Consider the following 19,064-nt stretch of genomic DNA (forward strand, 5'->3'; position numbering starts at 1 on the left):
TTACTGCTGCGAGTGACGATTCAGAAGAAAAATCTGTGCAACACGCTTACGAATTACCTTATTTTTTACACCATAGACAATAGGGTTGAGTGCAGGTGGCACAAGGAGATAGATGGTTGAAAGAAGGATGTGGGTAGAAGGAGCAACATGTCCAAAACGGTGGCTGAAAAAGGAGAAGAAGGCAAGAATATAAAACTCAAGGAAAACAAAAATATGAGCTGTGCATGTGTTAAATGCTTTGAGCCGTGCCTCCTTTTGGTGTAGATGAAAAACAGCCTGGAAAATAAGGATATAGGAAATGAAGATGAAAATCATGTCAAATCCCAGTATTGTAAAACCTACTAGGAGACCACATGTTTTATTGACTCGGATGTCTTCTGCAGCTAGCTTGACCACAGCCATGTGCTCACAGTAGGAGTGAGCAATTACAACAGAATGGAAAAGGTGTAGTCTTTTGATTAAAATTGGTAAAATGCCAACAAGCACCATTGCCCGAATTGCCACAACCAACACCATAGTGACCAGGATGGATGGTGTGAGGATGGATGTGTGCCTCAGTGGATCACAGATGGCAACATAGCGGTGAAAGGCCATGGCCAGCAGGATGCCAGATTCCATGCCCTGCAAGGCATGAATGAAGAAAAGCTGGGCTAAGCAAGCATCAAAAGCCATGGAGCATGAGCCAAACCAGAAGATGGCCAACATCTTGGGAGCAATGGCTACACAGAGCCCTATGTCAGTGGCTGCCAGCACTGCCAGGAAAACGTACATGGGTTGATGCAGGCTGTGTTCTGTAGGAATGATGATTAGTAAAATAGTATTTCCCAGAAGAGCCACCAGGCATATTGCAAAGAAGGAAAACCCAATCCAAAATTGCACGTCCGGGGATCCCAATTAGCATCAGTGTTGTGGGGTCTAGATATGACATATTAATGGATGCCATGGAAGTTCGTGATCTTTCTTTTCACCACTAATTCTCATACCTACAGAAAGAGAGTGGGAGTGCGAAGTGAAAGGACACAGACCCCTCTATCGTTCAGACACATTTAGTATTGAAGAAATAAGTTCAGTCTTTGGAGGACTGATTATTCAGTTTGGCTGAATTATTCAGAGGTTCTATTCTATATGCCAACATAGAGTAGCAAACAATCCTTCAAAACTAGTAGAGTCATAGGTGAACAGGGGAAAGTTCAGGATTTCTGATTTATTTTTTGTGGAAATGGAAACCATGAGTCTGAGAACACTGATCTTTTGTATTTTTCATGACCTCTAGGCTGGGCTGTTTGAAACACCATCAGTAGGCTTTCCTTTTCTATTTGCTTGTAGATGCCAGCTCAGTTTTGCTGCAAGTGCAGATTCCATCTGGGCATCTTGTGGACCTAAAAGAATCCCATTTCTGTCCCCATGTGGGTAAGTATGTAGCTTACGAGAGCCTTCACCCTCAACCAATACTATTCCTGGTCCCAGGAAGCAGGTTATATATCCCTGAGTCTGTAGCATTAAGTCTCCAATGGGGATTGGTAGGAGAGCGTATAGCTGTCTTACATTCACTCAGTGTTCACATAAAAATATTGAACAAATCACTGTTTAACAGGAGGTCAAGTGTGGCCCTTAGAGGAGATTTGAAGAAGGTGGTCTGTTTTCAAAGGCAGCCAGGGATGGCTCGTTCTCTGAATGGATTAAGTTCACTTAAGTGTAAAGGAGATTTGCTGAGTGGAGAAGGAAAGGTGGAATATAGAGGATGTGGTTTACAGAGGGGCTTAGGAAATTAGAAGAATACAGAGAAATGCTTTAAACAGAGTAACAACTAAAAATAAGATGCGATGTAGTCAAAAGCAGAGCCTATCCAGTTTAGAGATACCACACTGCTGGATGAGTGTGATGTTTTCTCCCCCCAAGTTACGTGTCAATGGAGCACTCGGTAAATTTACACCTCCTTCTGGTTTCCACATTGGGGATCCTACTTTCTCCTTAATAACTTTATACTATGATTCTCTATTAAGATTTTTATACACTATACTATGATAATTAACTATTATTTGAAAGCTGAAGCACCTTTGAATATAATGAGCTAATCTTACATCTCCCTGGTTTTATACTTTTTACAGAATTGATCTAAGCTCTCTTTAGTAGGAACCAAATTTTGCATTTAAGAAACTCATTTTTTCCCAATAATGTCATTATTCATTAATTTCATTAATCCTTCATTAATTTATTAATGAAGCCATTCATTAATTTCATTAATCATACTCTTACTTTTAAACCAGTTCACATTTTATTATAGTATTTTCATGTCAAGACACTTACTGAAATCACTCCCACAAAGAGATTTCCTCTGAACTGGTCACATTCATACGCCCTGGAAAATGGAGCCTTTTACGTACAGCAGTGGAAGTCTCTCTTTCTCTCTGAGGCAATCACTTGAAAATGGTCATACAAATAGCAGTTTAATGGTTGCTTAAAGCACGTCTGTGGAGATATCAAAGGAATTTTTGGTGCAATAATTCTTACATGAATGAAAAATAATGATAGAAAGACACTGAGATCTCTTTGCTTGTTTGCAACAATACAATGAGCAAACAATAGTCAAAGTGGTCATAAGATATGGATTAAAGCAACAAATATTGTGAAAAATAATTTCCTCTGATGTGTGCATGTTGTATTTGGAAGCATGTGGTGGGAGAAATGGTAAAATGTGTGGAGGGTGTTCCTAATAGTTATGAATGTGAGTTGCCAGAAATGATAGAAGGTAAGAGAAAAATCTCAAAATCTGAATAAATCAGGATCCCCTAAATAATGGTTCACTAACTGGCTGATACTGTAAAGGAAAAAATAAATATTATGCTCAGCTGCATCCACTTGATGATAATGTCTTTATCAGATTATTTACCTAGTAATCAGCAAGCAGTTAAAGTCAAGGGTTTCAAAGTCTGAGAGATGATCTGGCTACTCACCCTGAACCCCCCACCACATACACACATTTACCTTTTATGGAATCTTGCCAGAGTACACATCATCCACAATTTACCCATCTGTAAATTAAGAACAATATCCTTATTTACCCCAGAGCTAAATGAGATCATATGGAGAATACATCAATGGTTGGTACAGTTCACATAATATTTATAACAGTTGATGAAAGGACTAACTGTTTTGCCAACACAGAAATAGGATGCACAATTTCAAGGAGACAAGAAAAAACACACAAAAGTGAAAATTACTTGATGATAGAAATGAAAAAAAAAAATCCTACAAGAAGATGAAAATCCCAGAGCTAAAGCGTTTTCTTCCATCTGCTTATATATAAGATTGACCACAACCAAAATAAGAAGGTGATGTCTTAAACTAGTCTGTAAATTCCCATGCGGTTACAAAATGTCACATGACTTAAAAAAAAAATCTTTGTAACAATTAGTCTTTTACAGACTTTGTGAGGTCATAGGAATAAAATGCATCTGAATTACATTAAATACAATTACAGTGAGAAACAATAAAGGCAGAATTTGATGACTCCAAGCTTTCAAAATAACATAAATGCTATCATAAAAGGGATGGGCTCATTGTTAGTTACTGAGTAGAAGAAAAAGAAGAGACTCTAATAGGTGAGCTCCAACAGAGGCAAGAGGTCAGAAAGGAGGTTAGGGTATCCTTTGCTCCATCACAAAAAGGACTAAGATGCTGTGTAAATGAAGCAGATACTGAAACTTTTCATAGTTTACAGTGTTCTGTATTTCTCCTCTTTTTCATATCACCCAAACACCCCACATCTGCCCGTGCAGGTAGATAGGTGGCTGATTGTCTCATCCTTTTTTATTTTCAGTAAACCTGAGAACATTACGGTTAACAGGCATAAAGTAACTGGTATCTAGAATCACAAAAAAACACTTTGCATGTATCATAAATTACTTGAGGGCCATAAATAGAAGAAGATGGGACTAAGATATCTGCAAAATTCTTTAAAATTATATTAGATTTACATTAATCCCCCCAAATTCTTTTGTTGATGAAAAATTCTAAACACAGAGAATGGAAATAGCATGACAGGGGACAGAAAAGTGAATGACTAAAGCGGGATTTTAAAACCTTAGTCTATCCATTCTCTCCTAAGATAAACACCCGCTGCAGCCCCTACTTCACTCCCAGTTCCCAAACTGTAGGGGCAGAACCTTACCTGGATAGAGCTGAGGACTGATTTGTCTTGTGCATAGGCTAGTTGCATCTTTGTTTCCAGCAAAATTTCCAGCAGAAGTAGATATTAAAGGAAAGGATGCTAGGCCTTCCTGAGTGCCTGAGCTGATCCCAGAGCATCATTACCTTTCTGATTCCCCTGGAGCGTCATTATCCTTCTGATCCCAGGAGTGTGTTGGTCTGGCCCAGCAACATATGTCCAGAGAGCACTGTGAATTCTAGAAGGAAGGAGTCTTCCTGGAATGAGAATTTGTAACTCTCTGATCTTGGGTTACTTTCAGAGAAAGTTGAGCATAAGCTAATGTGGAGTGAGATCACTAGAATATGAGAAATGGAGATTTCTTAAGTTAAAGAAATAAAGTGTCATTATGTTTTCCACCCTCTGTTATCTGGCAGGACCTGTAGATGAAGTACTATGGTAGATATTCTTGTGCTGATAAATATTATAGTAATCTTGCTCTACGTGCTTCTCCTTTTTCCCGCTACTGCTACATTACTGATAGACTGCATTTCACCACCTTCTCCTCTTCTTCCTGATCCTCCTACAATGTTACTCCTGTTGCCTAGTATTTTATAGTAATTTTCAGCTTCCAATAAACCTTAAGTACTTTTTTTTTTCAAGGACCACATTCTTCAAGCCTCTCTGGTCATTGAGATATTTAATAATGTATCATTCTCTCTCTGTTTTTTTTTGGAAAGGTGATGGCAGTAAATTTAGTAACAACATCCCAAACCCCAGAGGACAAGTTTTATAGGTTTTTGTTAGTAATGGGTTATCCCTCTTAGAGACTGGAGGATATTTCAAAGGTCGGCTACTTTCTGACTCAGAGTTTTAATTCACTCGACATAGAAAATCATTAATTAACTGATGGCAGTGTGAAGGCAGCAAACTTTTCTCTAGTAAGCTTGCGGGTTACTGCATTTTAGATGATAGTGACCAAAATGCAGGATTTCCGCCCAGATATTTTTCTTCTGAGTGAGGATCAACTGTGTGACACTCTGTCTCATGTGATACCATCACTAGTCTGTTTATTTACTTATGTACTTTTTTTTGATACTAAGTTGTGAGTAGTTGTCCAAGTTTAGAACTTTTGGTCCAGCTTCAGTACCCATACAAAATCAATTTGGTCTATGAAGAGAAGAAAATCCTTTCATGTGCTATCAGTTGTCATCTTTCATTGATTTTTTCCTTTCTTTTTTTCTTCCCAGTTTCCTCAGGAATTTATTCTTAAAGGCTGACATATTTCTTTCCTGCTCACCTCATTATCCCACCTTCTTTTCTCTACCCTTTGATTCTTATTTTGTTCTTTATCACTCTCTTGTCTTTCAGTTCTTTCTTGTTTTCTTTCTCTTTTCCTTTTTTTTCCTTTTCTCTCTCTTTTTATGCCTATCTCAATTTTCTCAAAAGGTCTCTATCATTTGTCTGTTCTTTTTGGAGTATTTAATTTTTCCCTCTCCTTTCTTCAATATGCACCTATCACTGTGAAGTTCTCATCGAAAGAATACAATCATCTTTTGCCCAGAAATATTTTAGAGAACTTTCTCATTTTATTTTATAGCCTAGTTCCTGAAATAATATTTTATATCCATTTTTTCCTATTCAGGTCCTGTATTAATATAGTTTAATCTTCTTTCTTTCTACTTGAATTTTTCTTGCAAAGGAATACACATCTCTCCCTTATAACCCAGCAGTTCTACAACTTGGTATTTACTGAAAAGAAACAGAGAAGGCCATAATAAGACTTGTAGTATAATTTACAGACTAGCCCTGACAACCCAATATCCACTGAAAAGATAATGAGTCTTGGGGCGCCTGGGTGGCTCAGTCGGTTAAGCATCCGACTTCGGCTCAGGTCATGATCTCGCGGTCCGTGAGTTCAAGCCCCGCGTCAGGCTCTGTGCTGATGGCTCAGAGCCTGGAGCCTGTTTCAGATTCTGTGTCTCCCTCTCTCTCTGACCCTCCCCCGTTCATGCTCTGTCTCTCTCTGTCTCAAAAATAAATAAACGTTAAAAAAAATAAAAAAAAATAATGAGTCTTAATTATTCAGTTCAGTGAGATTTAATGTGTGTATACTACTGTGTAACCATCCATCACCCAACGTAAGATACAGAAAATTTTCAATACCTCAGAAAGTTCCCTCATGCTATATTCCAGTCATTGTCCAAGTCCCTCTCTACTCCAAGCAACTTTTATTGGCTTTTATTGCTACAGATTACTTTTACTTAAATTTTATTTGTGTTATAAATTTAAACTAATAGTGTCAAAAATGTAATAAGAGTTTCAAGCAGAAAGGTGGATTTGGCAAAGGAAGCATCTTGAAACAGGCTGTGGGTATCTGTACATACTAAATATTATTACACTTCAGAGCATGATATGGAATATTGTAGAAGATAGAGAAGCAAGTTAGTGTGTGTGTATGCACACATATACATTCATATGTAAATATATTCATATACACATTTATACACAAACCTGCTGTTTAACTGTATCTGCCACAGTAATCCATATCATGTTTTGAGCAGTGAAATATTTAAATATATGTATGTATTTGAAGAGGAAAATGTTTTACAAAGGATTGAGAGTTGAGGTTAAAAGTGTTTGAAATCAGTTGGAAATCAGTTGAAATGAGTTGACTCAGTCGGTTAAGTGACTGACTTTGGCTCAGGTCATGATCTTGTGGTCCATGGGTTCAAGCCCTGTGATGGGCTCTGTGCTGATAGCTCAGAGCCCAGAGACTGCTTCAGGTTCTGCGTGTCTCTCTCTTTCTGCCCCTCCCTCACTTGCACTCTGTTTCTGTCTGTCTATCTCAAAAATAAGCAAACATTAAAAAATTTTTTTAAAAAGTGTTTGAAATCAGTTAAGCAAGAAATAATGTAATATTTGCTTGGATCAATAAGATACAATAGAATCCTCCTTTTATTGTCTCATGTCTCTGTGGGTCTTTTCCCTTCTTACTGCTTATCTCCTCCAGATAATCCATGCAATGCCCCCCAAACTTCTGAGTTGCCAGATGAATCTGTACATTGTTTGGCCATAACTGTTATCTGTGTCTTCCCTGTTGTTACTTTAAAGAGAGATCTCCTTTACTTCGTGCAGGGAGCTGTGGTGAGGAAGGAGGCACCATGCTCAACCTTGCATGTGGGCACAAATAGGTGTTTTATGCTGTTGCAAGACTTGATCTCTGTTGTCACACATTCAACTCTGATAAGATCTTTTAATGAAACATCCTACCTGGGACAGTGGGCTCTTAGTTGTAGGCCAGAAACTTAAGGCTTCTGTAAATACATCACTGTTCTCTACATAGTTGGAAAATGACTTACTCCAAAATTGGTTGTAAAACCTTTGTTTTCAGGTTGGGAAGCATATATATTGAATTAAATACTGAGTGGATAGTTCCATATCCATATCCATATGCTATATAAACATATGCATGTAAATATATATCTGAATAATTCAACTTCAGTACATGGTGTAATATTAAACAGTTATCTCTGTTTTTAGAGGATGTGAAATGAATCTTAACTGAAAAAATTAGGCATTGAGGGAAATTAGCAATTATAATATGGGACAATGTGGGATGGAGCCTTCCAGTACAATGCACATAAATGAGTTTAGCACCTCTGATGGAGAGCCAGTTGAAAACTAACATGACAAGAATAAATTCCAGAATCCATGGCTACTTCTGTTACTAGTGAATACTTTGTTTAAGTTTTCTAATTTATTATGGTAACTGTTAGAACTAATAAATTCAGTATAGTTGCACAATACAAAATTAATATACACACATTATATGTGTTTTGATATATAAACAATGATCTATCTGAAAAACTGGCAGTCCCATTCAAAATAGCAACAAAAAGAATAAAATACTTAAGAATAAACTTTTTATAAAATGTTTATTTATTTTGAGAGAGAGAGAGAGCAGGAGAGGGGCAGAGAGAGAGGGAGAGAGAGAGAATCCCAAGCAGACTCTATGTTGTCAGCATGGAGCCCAATGTGGGTCTTGATCCCACGAACTATGAGATCATGACCTAGACCGAAACCAAGAGTCAGATGCTTAACTGACTGAGCCACCCAAGTGCCCCTACTTAAGACTAAACTTAAAGAGGTACAAGACTTGTATGCTGAAAATTATATAATGCTGATGGAGGAAATAAAAAGTGACACAGATAATTGGAAAGACATCATGTTCATTGATTGGAAGAATTAATATTGTTAAAATTTCTGTACTATCCGAAGTGATCAAAGATGTGTGATTTCAATGTGATTCCCATCAAAATCTCAGTGGCATTATTACAGAAGTAGAAAAGAAACCCACTAAAATTTATGTGTAACCACAAAAGATCGCTAATAGTGAAAAGCAAAGTGAAGAACAAAGCTGAAGACATCACACTTCCTGGTTTCAAAATATATTACAAAGCTACAATAATCAAAACAGTATGGTACTGAAATAAAAGCAGAAAAATAGATCCATAGAAGAAAGTACACAACCCAGAAATAAGTCCATACATGTATAATCAAATAGTCTTATACAAGGGTGCTAAAACGATGGGAAAACAATAATGTCTCTAATAAATGGTGTTGGGAAAACTGGATATCCACATGCAGAAGAATGAAATAGACCCTTATCTCACATCATTCACAAAATGACCTCAAAGTGGATTAAAGTAAGACCTGAAAACAGTAAAAGTCCTAGAAGAAAACATAGGAAAATGCTTCTTGCCATTGGTCTGAGCAGTGGTTTTTTTAGATAAGACATCATAGTACAGGCAACAAAAACAAAAGTAGACAAATGGAATTATATCAAACTAAAAAGCTTCTACACAGCAAAAGGAACCTCAGTAGAGTGAAAAGACAGTCAGTCTATGGAATAGGAAATTTTTTGCAAGCTGTGTAGTTCATTAGGGGTTAATATCCAAAATATATGAGGAATTCATACTACTCAATAACAAAACAAACAACAACAACAAAAACATTACAAAATGGGAAAAGGACCTGAAAAGACATTTCTCAAAAGAAAACATGCAAATGTCCAACATGTATATGAAAAGGTGCTCAACTTCACACAGCATCAGGAAAATGAAAATAAAAACCACTATGAGATATTACTTCACACCTTTAGGGTGTCTGGTATCAAAAAGACAAGAGATAAGGGTTGGAGAGGCTGTGGAGAAAAATCAACCTTTGTACACTATTGGTGGGAATGTGAATTAGTACAGCCATGATGGAAAACAATATGGAGTCCTCAAAAATGAAAAACACAAAACAAAATTACAATATGATCCAGTAATCCCACTTTTGGTTATACATCCAAAGGAAATGAAGTCACTATCACTTGTTTCAGGTTGGAATTAAAATGGGTTAATCAAAGGAATAAAGAATATGTTATTGTCCTTTTCAGTCCCCTTTAGGATTTCATATCCTGTTAAATGGTTGATAAATTAAATGGTATCTCGTATTATCGAAGGATGGATACATCTGGAGCTAAAATCTGAGGGTATGCACAGGCAAATTACTAGGACTGATAATGTAGATTATCAGTCATTACTAAGTATACAAATTATTCTCCCTTCTGGCAATGATTCTGTAGGGACCTGTTTGTGTCAAATGTTATTTTTGCTTATCCTCTGAGAATATCATGTTGAGGCTGCTCCATATAGAAGCTGTATCTTTGGGTTGTTTGTTGGCTCTGAGTCAGTTTCTTGTTTGAGCTAATTAGTTTTGTTATCCAAGTAGAGAAGGTAGAGAAAAGGAGCTAGCTAGAGTGATCTAAGTAAAATATTTTAGGACACCGAGACTCCTCCAAACGCCACCCTTTATTTTCTGAGTGTTATAGATTCAATGGAGGAGAAATAAATCTTTAAGCAGAGGAAATAAACATTTTTCATTCTCAATGGATGAAGTGATGAAAGAGCCAGATTTTAGGAGGCAAAGATCTTTTTTTAAGGATATCATAGGAGTGAGGATTATCTCTCCTTTTGAAATTATTTTTATCTTGCACGACTTACTTGAAGGAATACAATAGGGGTAACAAAAATATGGATACCTTGTGATATCTGGACTCATGTACAGGTTGGTATTTTTAAGAGGATGGCATCATAATGATCCTATCCTGTATGCTTCTGGGAAAAATATTTTTGGAACCAATGTGTATATCCTTCTGTGCAGTTTTCTTCTTTTCCAATGTTCTGTATTGTACTTATGTGTTCTATCTGTATTTTTGAACACTTAGTAAGTCAAATCCAGTGGTCTAAACATTTGATTCTAAAATTCCCTGTAGGTTATACAGTGTGCGTATGTATGTATGTATTTTTTACCCATAGAATCTTATCTACTTTGTACCTTTGTACTCTTTGAGTCCAGACTACATAAGATTTAAATTCATTATGTCATGATTATCCTTCCTAGTGGAAGAACATATTCTCAAGACCAGATATCATATATTGTTTAGATTCCAGTCTAAATGACACTTTCTATGAGTCACAAAACTTAATTTGGTCTACTGATATCATTTCTAAAGAATTCATGTCCCACTCATGATAATCCATTGCCTTATAAATTACTTATTTACAGTGTATTTATCACACGAATCAATTCAAAAAGCCATGTCTGTACTGTTCAAGAGGAAAACCCAGGGTTAGCAAATGTAGAAGCCTAGAAAACAATCCTTCAGTTAGTGATATTTGGAGAGTTTAAGTGTGTTTTCATGATTCTGGCAAGCATATGAAGGGATAACTATGTATGGTTTTAATGAGTACATATAATATTTATGAGGACTTGTTTGAGACCTAGGACAACCAGATTCCTCTTCAAGAGCTGAAGGCATTACTACTCAGTGTCAGTGCTACAGTAGGACATAGGGGAGAACAGAAAACTAGTACCAAAGGTTTCTCTACAAGCAAATAATTTGTATCAAGTTAAGAGTCTTTCTCTTCTGTAACCTTCCCAACCCCTGCCTCCTCACTCATCCCTTTATCTGGGGATATCCCCATGGCTTCTTTGCCATAGAGGATCATTTCTTCCCTGGAGCTGTGAGAAGTATAAAAGAATATGCTTTATTCAGTAATTGATGTTTTGGACCTCATTAGGCCAATTTACCAATCCAGTAAATGACTGCTCTGCGTGTATCATAATATGGTTTTCTGGATGAATAAATGAGACCACACAAGAAGGGTCCATCTCTACAGTGAACTGATACAAGTCTGAAACATTGAGTATGGGAAGGTAGTGAATGACATTAAGGTTAAGAAATATGTTGTTCGTGTGTGTGTGTGTGTGTGTGTGTGTGTGTGTGTGTGTATGATCCTTATCAATATATTTTTCTTCAGAAGAATATATGTCTCTAAAGGGTACATGATAGGAAAAAACAATAGGAAAAAAATGACATTGTAATATACTATGCTTCCTGTTGGCCACATACGGATTGTGGTAAATGACATCTGGAAGGCACGGAATATGTTATTCTCATTAAAGAAACAATCCCAAAGATGGACATATCATGCTATCATTAAGAAATATTCCAAGCGATGTCACACTCTTACCACATGCAGTCCTACAAATTTCTAGTTGTCCAAATTTAATATGTAACTCTGAAAGCTTGATTGTCTGGATTATGACTTTCTTCCTCTTAAATCAGGAGAGAAGACATCATTTATTTCTATAGCATAAATCACTTAAGAGTGTGGTTTGTGCAGTCTCCTGCCTAAAACAAGAATCCCTACAATAACTCCCCGAAAGTTTCACAAAATTTCTGCTTGCTTACTTGTAGTCATGGAAAGTCCACTCACTGGAGAGAAATACTGACTGAAAAATTCGAGTGGAAAATTTCAAACTCTTGAACCCTCCAATATAGTTTCTGATTACTACTGTTAGGGAAGCTCAAAATGGCTTTGGAGGGCACTTCTGCATCCTGAGGAGTAATATACTACATTATTCACCTTGGGGAATCTGAAGAATACTCTTTCTTAGACTCCAACTTATCAGTAGGCATAGATACACTGTTTAAATATTAACTGCACTTACCATATTTGACACTGGATTTGACACTTGTAAAAGAATAAATATGTTACAGATGTAATTTTCAGACAGGTACTAATAAGAAGGAGTAGAAAGGAAAGATAAAATACTGTGTAGTAAATGATATGGAGAACTACAGTGAGCAATAGATGAAAATATACCAAGACAGGTTATCTACAACATATAATTGATGCAAAATTAGATCTTTTGCAGAAATTTCTGAAAGAATAAAATGAAGCAGAGAATTTTAGAATATCTTCAAAATAATTGTTTATGCAATTGATCTTTTTCTAAAATGGGCAGAGGAAAAGTGAAGATGCAGATAAGCTATTAATGTAGAGAAATTGTCCCTCACCTCCTACTATTTTCTCCTTTGACTTATAAGTGTGTTGGGACACACTGATATCTTTGTCCATTTCTGTTTGTTGCTGTTTTTCTTGCTTTAACATCTCAGGCTCTGAAGGCTTGAGCTCTGTCATTCAGACGATCAACTTATATATGGCATTCGTTTTTTAATTTTTTTAAACATTTTTTATTTATGTTTGAGAGGCAGAGAGAGAGAGGATGGGTGGGGGAAGGACAGAGAGAGAGGGAGACTCAGAATCTGAAGCAGGCTCCAGGCTCTCAGCTGTCAACGCAGAGCCCGACACAGGGCTCGAACCCATGAACCGTGAGATCATGACCTGAGCTAAAGTTAGATGTGTATCCAACTGAACCACCCAGGTGCCCCTATATATGGCATTCTTGTCACCCACACATGCTAGTCATTGTTTATCATATTATGATGTTTTCCTTGTAAAGTGTAACCTCCATGAGAATAAATCTGATCTGTGAATTACTTTATTCCTAGTGCCTGGAACATGGTTTGTCACACAGTCACTGCTAGTTGTTGAATTAAGTACAATTGAATAGACAGGGAATCTTTTTACAGAGTTAAGGTGACTTATTTGCCCTTGTGATAATATGAAATGATACATGAATTATCTTTCTGTATTTTCAAACACAGTATTTTATGTGATGTTACAAATATGTTTACTTTGGTCCTAGTGAATTGAAATACACCTGGTTATGAATTTGAACTGTTTTTAACATAAGGGTCTTCTTGAACTGAATCTTCATGTTTTCAGCATCTGGTAATGATCATCTATCATAGCAGCTTCATCTTCAGAAGTAGTGACAGAAAGCAAAGGGAAAAGCGTCATGCCTCCTCTCAACACCTCTCGTCCCTCTCCTATCACCTTCTTGCTGATGGGCATCCCAGGACTAGAGCACCTGCATGTCTGGATTGGGATTCCCTTCTGCTCCATGTATGTGGTGGCTGTGGTCGGGAATGTGACCATCCTGGCCGTGGTGAAGGCAGAGCGGAGTCTCCATGAGCCTATGTTCTTCTTTTTGTGCATGCTCTCCGTCACTGACCTGGTCCTCTCCACATCTACACTGCCCCGCATGCTTTGTCTTTTCTGGCTTGGAGCCCATGACATTGCATTTGATGCTTGCCTGACCCAAATGTTCTTCATCCATAGCTTTACCACCATGGAATCGGGTTTTTTCCTGGCCATGGCCATTGACCGTTACGTGGCCATTTGTCATCCACTGCACCACACTACCATTCTCACCCATGCGCGCATCACCATAATGGGTATTATTGTGGTGATTCGGGGCGTAGCCTTCTTTTCTCCACATCCCATCCTGCTCAAGCAGCTGCCCTACTGCAGAACACGAACCATTGCCCACACCTACTGTGAGTTCATGGCTGTGGTGAAGCTGGCATGTGTGGACACAGGAGCCACCACACGTTATAGCCTCAGTGTGGCTTCTATCATTGGCTCATGTGATGCCATTCTCACTGCTGTATCCTATGCCTTCATCCTGCGCTCTGTATTCCGCCTGCCATCCCGAGAAGCTAGCTTTAAGGCTCTGGGCACATGTGGGTCACATGTCTGTGTTATTCTTGTCTTCTATTCCACAGCTGGTTTTTCCATTTTCACTCACCGTTTTGGGAAAAATGTGCCTGCACATGTCCATATATTTATTGCAAATATGTACCTTTTGGTGCCCCCTTTTCTCAACCCCATTGTGTATGGAGTAAGGACCAAGAAAATACAGGAGCATGTTCTTAGAGCGCTAAAGGTCAAAGTTGTCTGATTTTAGTTTGATCAATAGAAGAGATGGCTCAAGATATATAGAAATACCTAGAAATCATCTATATATAGAAATATATAGAGATGATGTAGGGAAAATAATTAACTGTTCTTATTCCCACAGGCTGAATTGCATTTACCACCTGAAAGTTGTTATTTATCATATGTCTAGAATTTCTAAGAATATTAACTCAGCAAATTATTTTACCTTTTTTATTTAATAAATATTGGTGATGAATTTGTTCATCTCATTCTGAATATGTACCTTTCAGAGGGAGTTATAATATAGAATCAACAGTAGGTAGAAGGAGAAACAAACCTATGAAGATACTTAGGAAAAAAAAAAAGGAAGAGGTCTCTGAGATCTATATGCTGAATTTTATAGAGTAGTAAGCGAAATAATATTGAGGCATATATATAGCTGTGATTTTTAAAAACAGGTAATAAATGTTGTATCTCTAGTCAAATTATATCAAATTAATGTCTCAAAGTACATGAATAGAGTAATAATGCACAAAGACTTAAAAATGTAAGTAAGAAGAAATGATCACCCAGTCAAGGAAAACAAAAATATAAAAATAAAAATTAAATTCAGAAACATGTATTTGTGTGAAAATACCAACATTGGTATTAGGGCTTCTATGGTTTCTAGAGCAATTTTGATAGAGGCACGGGGTCCTTCATATTCTGGATTCTACTGACTGCTAAAGTATAGTTCCATATATTTCAAATTTGATTGGTAGTAGTTACAATAAACCACAGGCTACCATGTACATTCAGTTTTCCCTATTGATTAGTTGACTTTGAACTTAATATCAAGACACAGAATGTGAAATCTGTTATTAACAAATTTAAATATTTCCCCTTTTTATTACCCCAATATCTAAGACTATCTTCTTTTCTTGCTCATTTTCCTCAGCTTTCACTAGATTCCCCACTATATGTTTCTCATCTTTTAAAAATATTATTTAAAAACTAGCAGCCATCTGAAAAGGGGAGTGATATTTGTGCTGTGAAACTTTTTCTCACTCCTTGTGTCTTTATCCTACGAACTTAACATCCATAGCTAGGCACAAAGACTAACATCTCTGCGTTCACTAACACTCCATATGTAATTTAACTATAAGTAGAGTGTAAATTTTTCTGTTTTGGAAAACTGCATACATTTGGCATTATTCCTTTGACATCATGGATGCAGGACTAGGAGCAGTTTGAGGGCTACCGTAATACATTTAATTTGGACATGGCAGGTTTGAGATTCACGTGGAATATTGAATTGTATATGTCCTAAGGGAGAAGGTCTTAGCTAAGGTAAATATTCACATATTTTGAACATATAAGTGTGGTGGTCTGGCCAATTACGAGTAAATTCACTCAAGCAGCAGTTGCAGGATGAAGAAAACAGACAATATGAAAACATGCTGAAATTTTCGCTCCCATGCCCATTCACCTACATTTGCCTAAGACATTCTTAATTTACAGCTGTAGTTCCAGGTTAATTATCAAGGGTGCCCTTTTCCAGTATTTTTCTTCTCAGATAATGTGTGTTCACTCTGTCATTAAGACACCAATGACTTGTTACATTTTTAACAAATTTTAGACTGCTGCATTTGTAATGTATGAATTCATTTTTTGAGTGTAAAAATACAGTGAAATTGGCCGATCTTAAGTGGACAGTTAGATAAGTTTTAACAAATGTATGGCCCTTGTAACCCACCCCACAATCATAGTAGAAGACATTTTCATCACCCCCAAAAGTGCCCCTTCTCTTCTATCTTGAAAGTGTACTGTTGGGAAAATGTATTGTTTATATAATAGAAGTACTTGTCCTACCTCTGTCACTAGGAAATCAATGACTCAAGTTACAATTTTAAAGTTTTAGACTATTGCATTTAGTATGTTTATAGGCTGGAAAGTCTTGTAGTGGGGGTTCTGAATACACTTTTTCCAATGATTATTGTCCATGTCCATAATTTCTGTATGTGCTTGTTATACATGTGGATGAAACTATTATTTTAATGAATCTGATGCTGAGAGATTCTCCCCATGTGATTCCCAAGCCCAAATCTTGGTTGTATCAGGTATTTTCCATGGCCAGGACACTAGACTAAGAGGATCAGAGGTCCCTGGAAGGGACCTGTCGTTAGAAGTCATGTGCCAGTTGCCATGTATTCCATGAGATATTATCTATTCTACTGCCATCCTGTATCCCTTCCCCCCCACAGGATAACAGGTGGGCAGGCAGCTGGCTATTCTTTCAGCTCTCTGACACCTGAGTGTACTCCAGGAAGAAGACATAACCAGGTGCATGGGCAGGAGCACAAGTTCCTGGCACTGTTATTTTATTTGCATGTAGTAGTCACTCAGTGCTTCCAATAGAAAGGCATGGAAGATGATTTTTGTAGATGAGAGATCCTGTAAGGATGGTAGTCTCAGGAACTGCCCTGGAGGTTGGCCTAAGATATATATCAGCAGTGTACCTTACAGGAGAGCTGTTGTGATCCTTGGCATGGGCTGCTGCTGCCTTTTTTTTTTTTTAATATTTATTTTTGAGAAAGAGAGAAACAGAGTGTGAGCAGAGGAGGGGTGGAGAGAGTGGAGACACAGAATGTGAAGCAGCTGGAGGCTCCCAGCTGTCAGCTATCAGCACAGAGCCCTACATGGGGCTCGAACTCACGAACTGTGAGATCATCACCTGAGCCGGAGTCAGACACTTAACTGACTGAACTACCCAGACGCCCCTGGCCTGGGCTTCTTAAGATGGCAGCAAACTGATTGAGCCTGTTATACCAAAAGGTCTGCTTCCACTTCCCTTAAAGTTGATCATAATTTCACAGAATTTTTAAAAATGTTTATTAATTTATTTTGAAAGAGAGAGAGAGAGAGAGAGCATGAACAAGCAGGGGAGAGGGGCAGAGAGAGAGTGAGAGAGAGGGAGAGAGATTGAGATCCCTAAGCAGGCTTCGCGCTCAGCAAAAAGACTGACAAGGGGCTCGATCTCACAAACTGTGAAATCATGACCTGAGCCGAAATCAAGAGTCCCAGGCTTAACTGACTGAACCAACCAGATACCCTCAATTTCACAGGATTGATTTGACCCATTATACCAAAAGTCCTATATCTACTTCCCTCAAAGTTGATCATAATTTCACAGATCACATTCCAAGTAAATTTAGGAGATACTTTTAATCTTAGATTCCTAAGTTTTACATTTATAATATATGTGTCAACCAATTGCTTTCCAGATAACACAGTGGTTAAGTTTCCTATTCAGGAAACATTTCTAATAATTAATGTGTTTTTGAATCAAAATTTGCCACCATGGGTATGAGATTTCACCATATCTGATTTCATCATGGAATCAACAGGAGAAAAGGATAACAGAAAAAGAGGCATTTGTGAACAGCATGCGGTGAATTCAGAGAAGGGAGGAGAAAGAAATTCCATGGTGACTTTCCATTATAAAGAAACTGGGGACATGTTTGAAGCTTTACTTATTGCACGGTCTTTGGCGTTAATTTTTAAGAGAACTGATTTGTATAATTCATGTACAGGTTTTTTATGTCCGTTTGTGCCACAGAACTTAAGAAATGTTTTGCCTCCAGAATAGGGTATCCTTTGGATATTCTTAGTTTGGAGACAAATTATAAAATGAAAGAAAAAAAAAGAGAAAATTATGGTGATGAACTAAAAATCTACAAACAGATTTTCCTTTCAGTTAGAATAGTCTTTTCAAAGTAACTAACAGTAGGGTCTTAATATTAAAGGAAGATGTTGCACGTGGTATTATATTGACCTTATATGATATAGATTATTTTAATATTTTCACAATGACAATGGCTATATTTTTGTGATTATACAATTGAAATATTTTTATATTAAAAAATTAAACAACAGAGGTGCCTGGGTGGCTCAGTAAGTTAAGCATCTGACTCTTGACTTCGGCTCAGCTCGTGATCTCACGGTTCTTGAGATTGAGCCCTGTGTTGGGCTCTGCGCTGATAGTGCGGAGCCTGCTTAGGATTCTCTCTCTCCCTCTCTCTCTGCCTCTCTCTCTGTCTCTATCATTCTCAAATTTAAAAACAAATTTAAAAAAAAAGCAACCAAAGTAAAAATGAAGAAAATCAAAATACTGTTCTCACACACACACACACACACACGCGCGCACACACACACACACACACACACACACACACAAAACCCCCCAAAACCCAAAAAACAACTCACAATGGGTATTTTGTGAGTCTTTATTTAAAGACTTTAAAGACGTTTCTCTATAATGCAGTGTCATCCTAACCTCTGAGAAAAGACTCTAAATTATCCTTGTCTTATTTGAAGAATCTTTGTCTCCGCTATAGTATGTAAACTAGTCTGAAGCCTTTCCTCTGGAAAATGATTTAATGTGCTCATCAAACAAAATCAAGGAAATTCCAACTTTAGTAATACAAAAACCTAGGAGAAATTATTTTTTTGTGTGTGAATTACTTCTGAAGTCTGCAAATTCAAAATTGGCCATCAGTATGTTTTAATTTCCATGGAGACTAGTAACAAATATTAGAAAACATAATTACTAAATTAATAGAGGATAACCAGAATGATAAAAATAATAAATCTAGAAAATGCAAAAAGGAACAGAAAATTTACCTGACAACTTAAAATACAAAATAAAAATAGCAAAGCAAGACCCATTATCTAAACAATTAATGTCAATGCAAAAG

The 19,064-nt window shown here is 37.1% G+C and overlaps 1 protein-coding gene and 1 pseudogene across 1 annotated transcript; one reads left to right on the top strand and one right to left on the bottom strand.

The window, feature by feature from the left end:
* LOC109267008 (olfactory receptor 52A1-like) lies at positions 1-943 on the bottom strand (annotated as a pseudogene).
* Positions 944-13,405: 12,462 nt separating this feature from the next.
* Positions 13,406-14,350, top strand: LOC109267009 (olfactory receptor 52M1-like). Its single transcript, XM_019449524.1, has one exon. The coding sequence runs from the start codon at positions 13,406-13,408 to the stop codon at positions 14,348-14,350; it is 945 nt and encodes a 314-aa protein (XP_019305069.1).
* The last annotated feature ends 4,714 nt before the right edge of the window (positions 14,351-19,064 follow it).

This window comes from Panthera pardus, unplaced genomic scaffold (assembly GCF_024362965.1).
Source record: "Panthera pardus isolate Hobbes unplaced genomic scaffold, ASM2436296v1 HiC_scaffold_12, whole genome shotgun sequence".
In the NCBI taxonomy this organism is placed as follows: Eukaryota; Metazoa; Chordata; class Mammalia; order Carnivora; family Felidae; genus Panthera; species Panthera pardus.

Bases quoted from the DNA above. Each gene is read 5' to 3' on its own strand.
- LOC109267009 (XM_019449524.1), top strand. From the start codon at position 13,406: ATGCCTCCTCTCAACACCTCTCGTCCCTCTCCTATCACCTTCTTGCTG.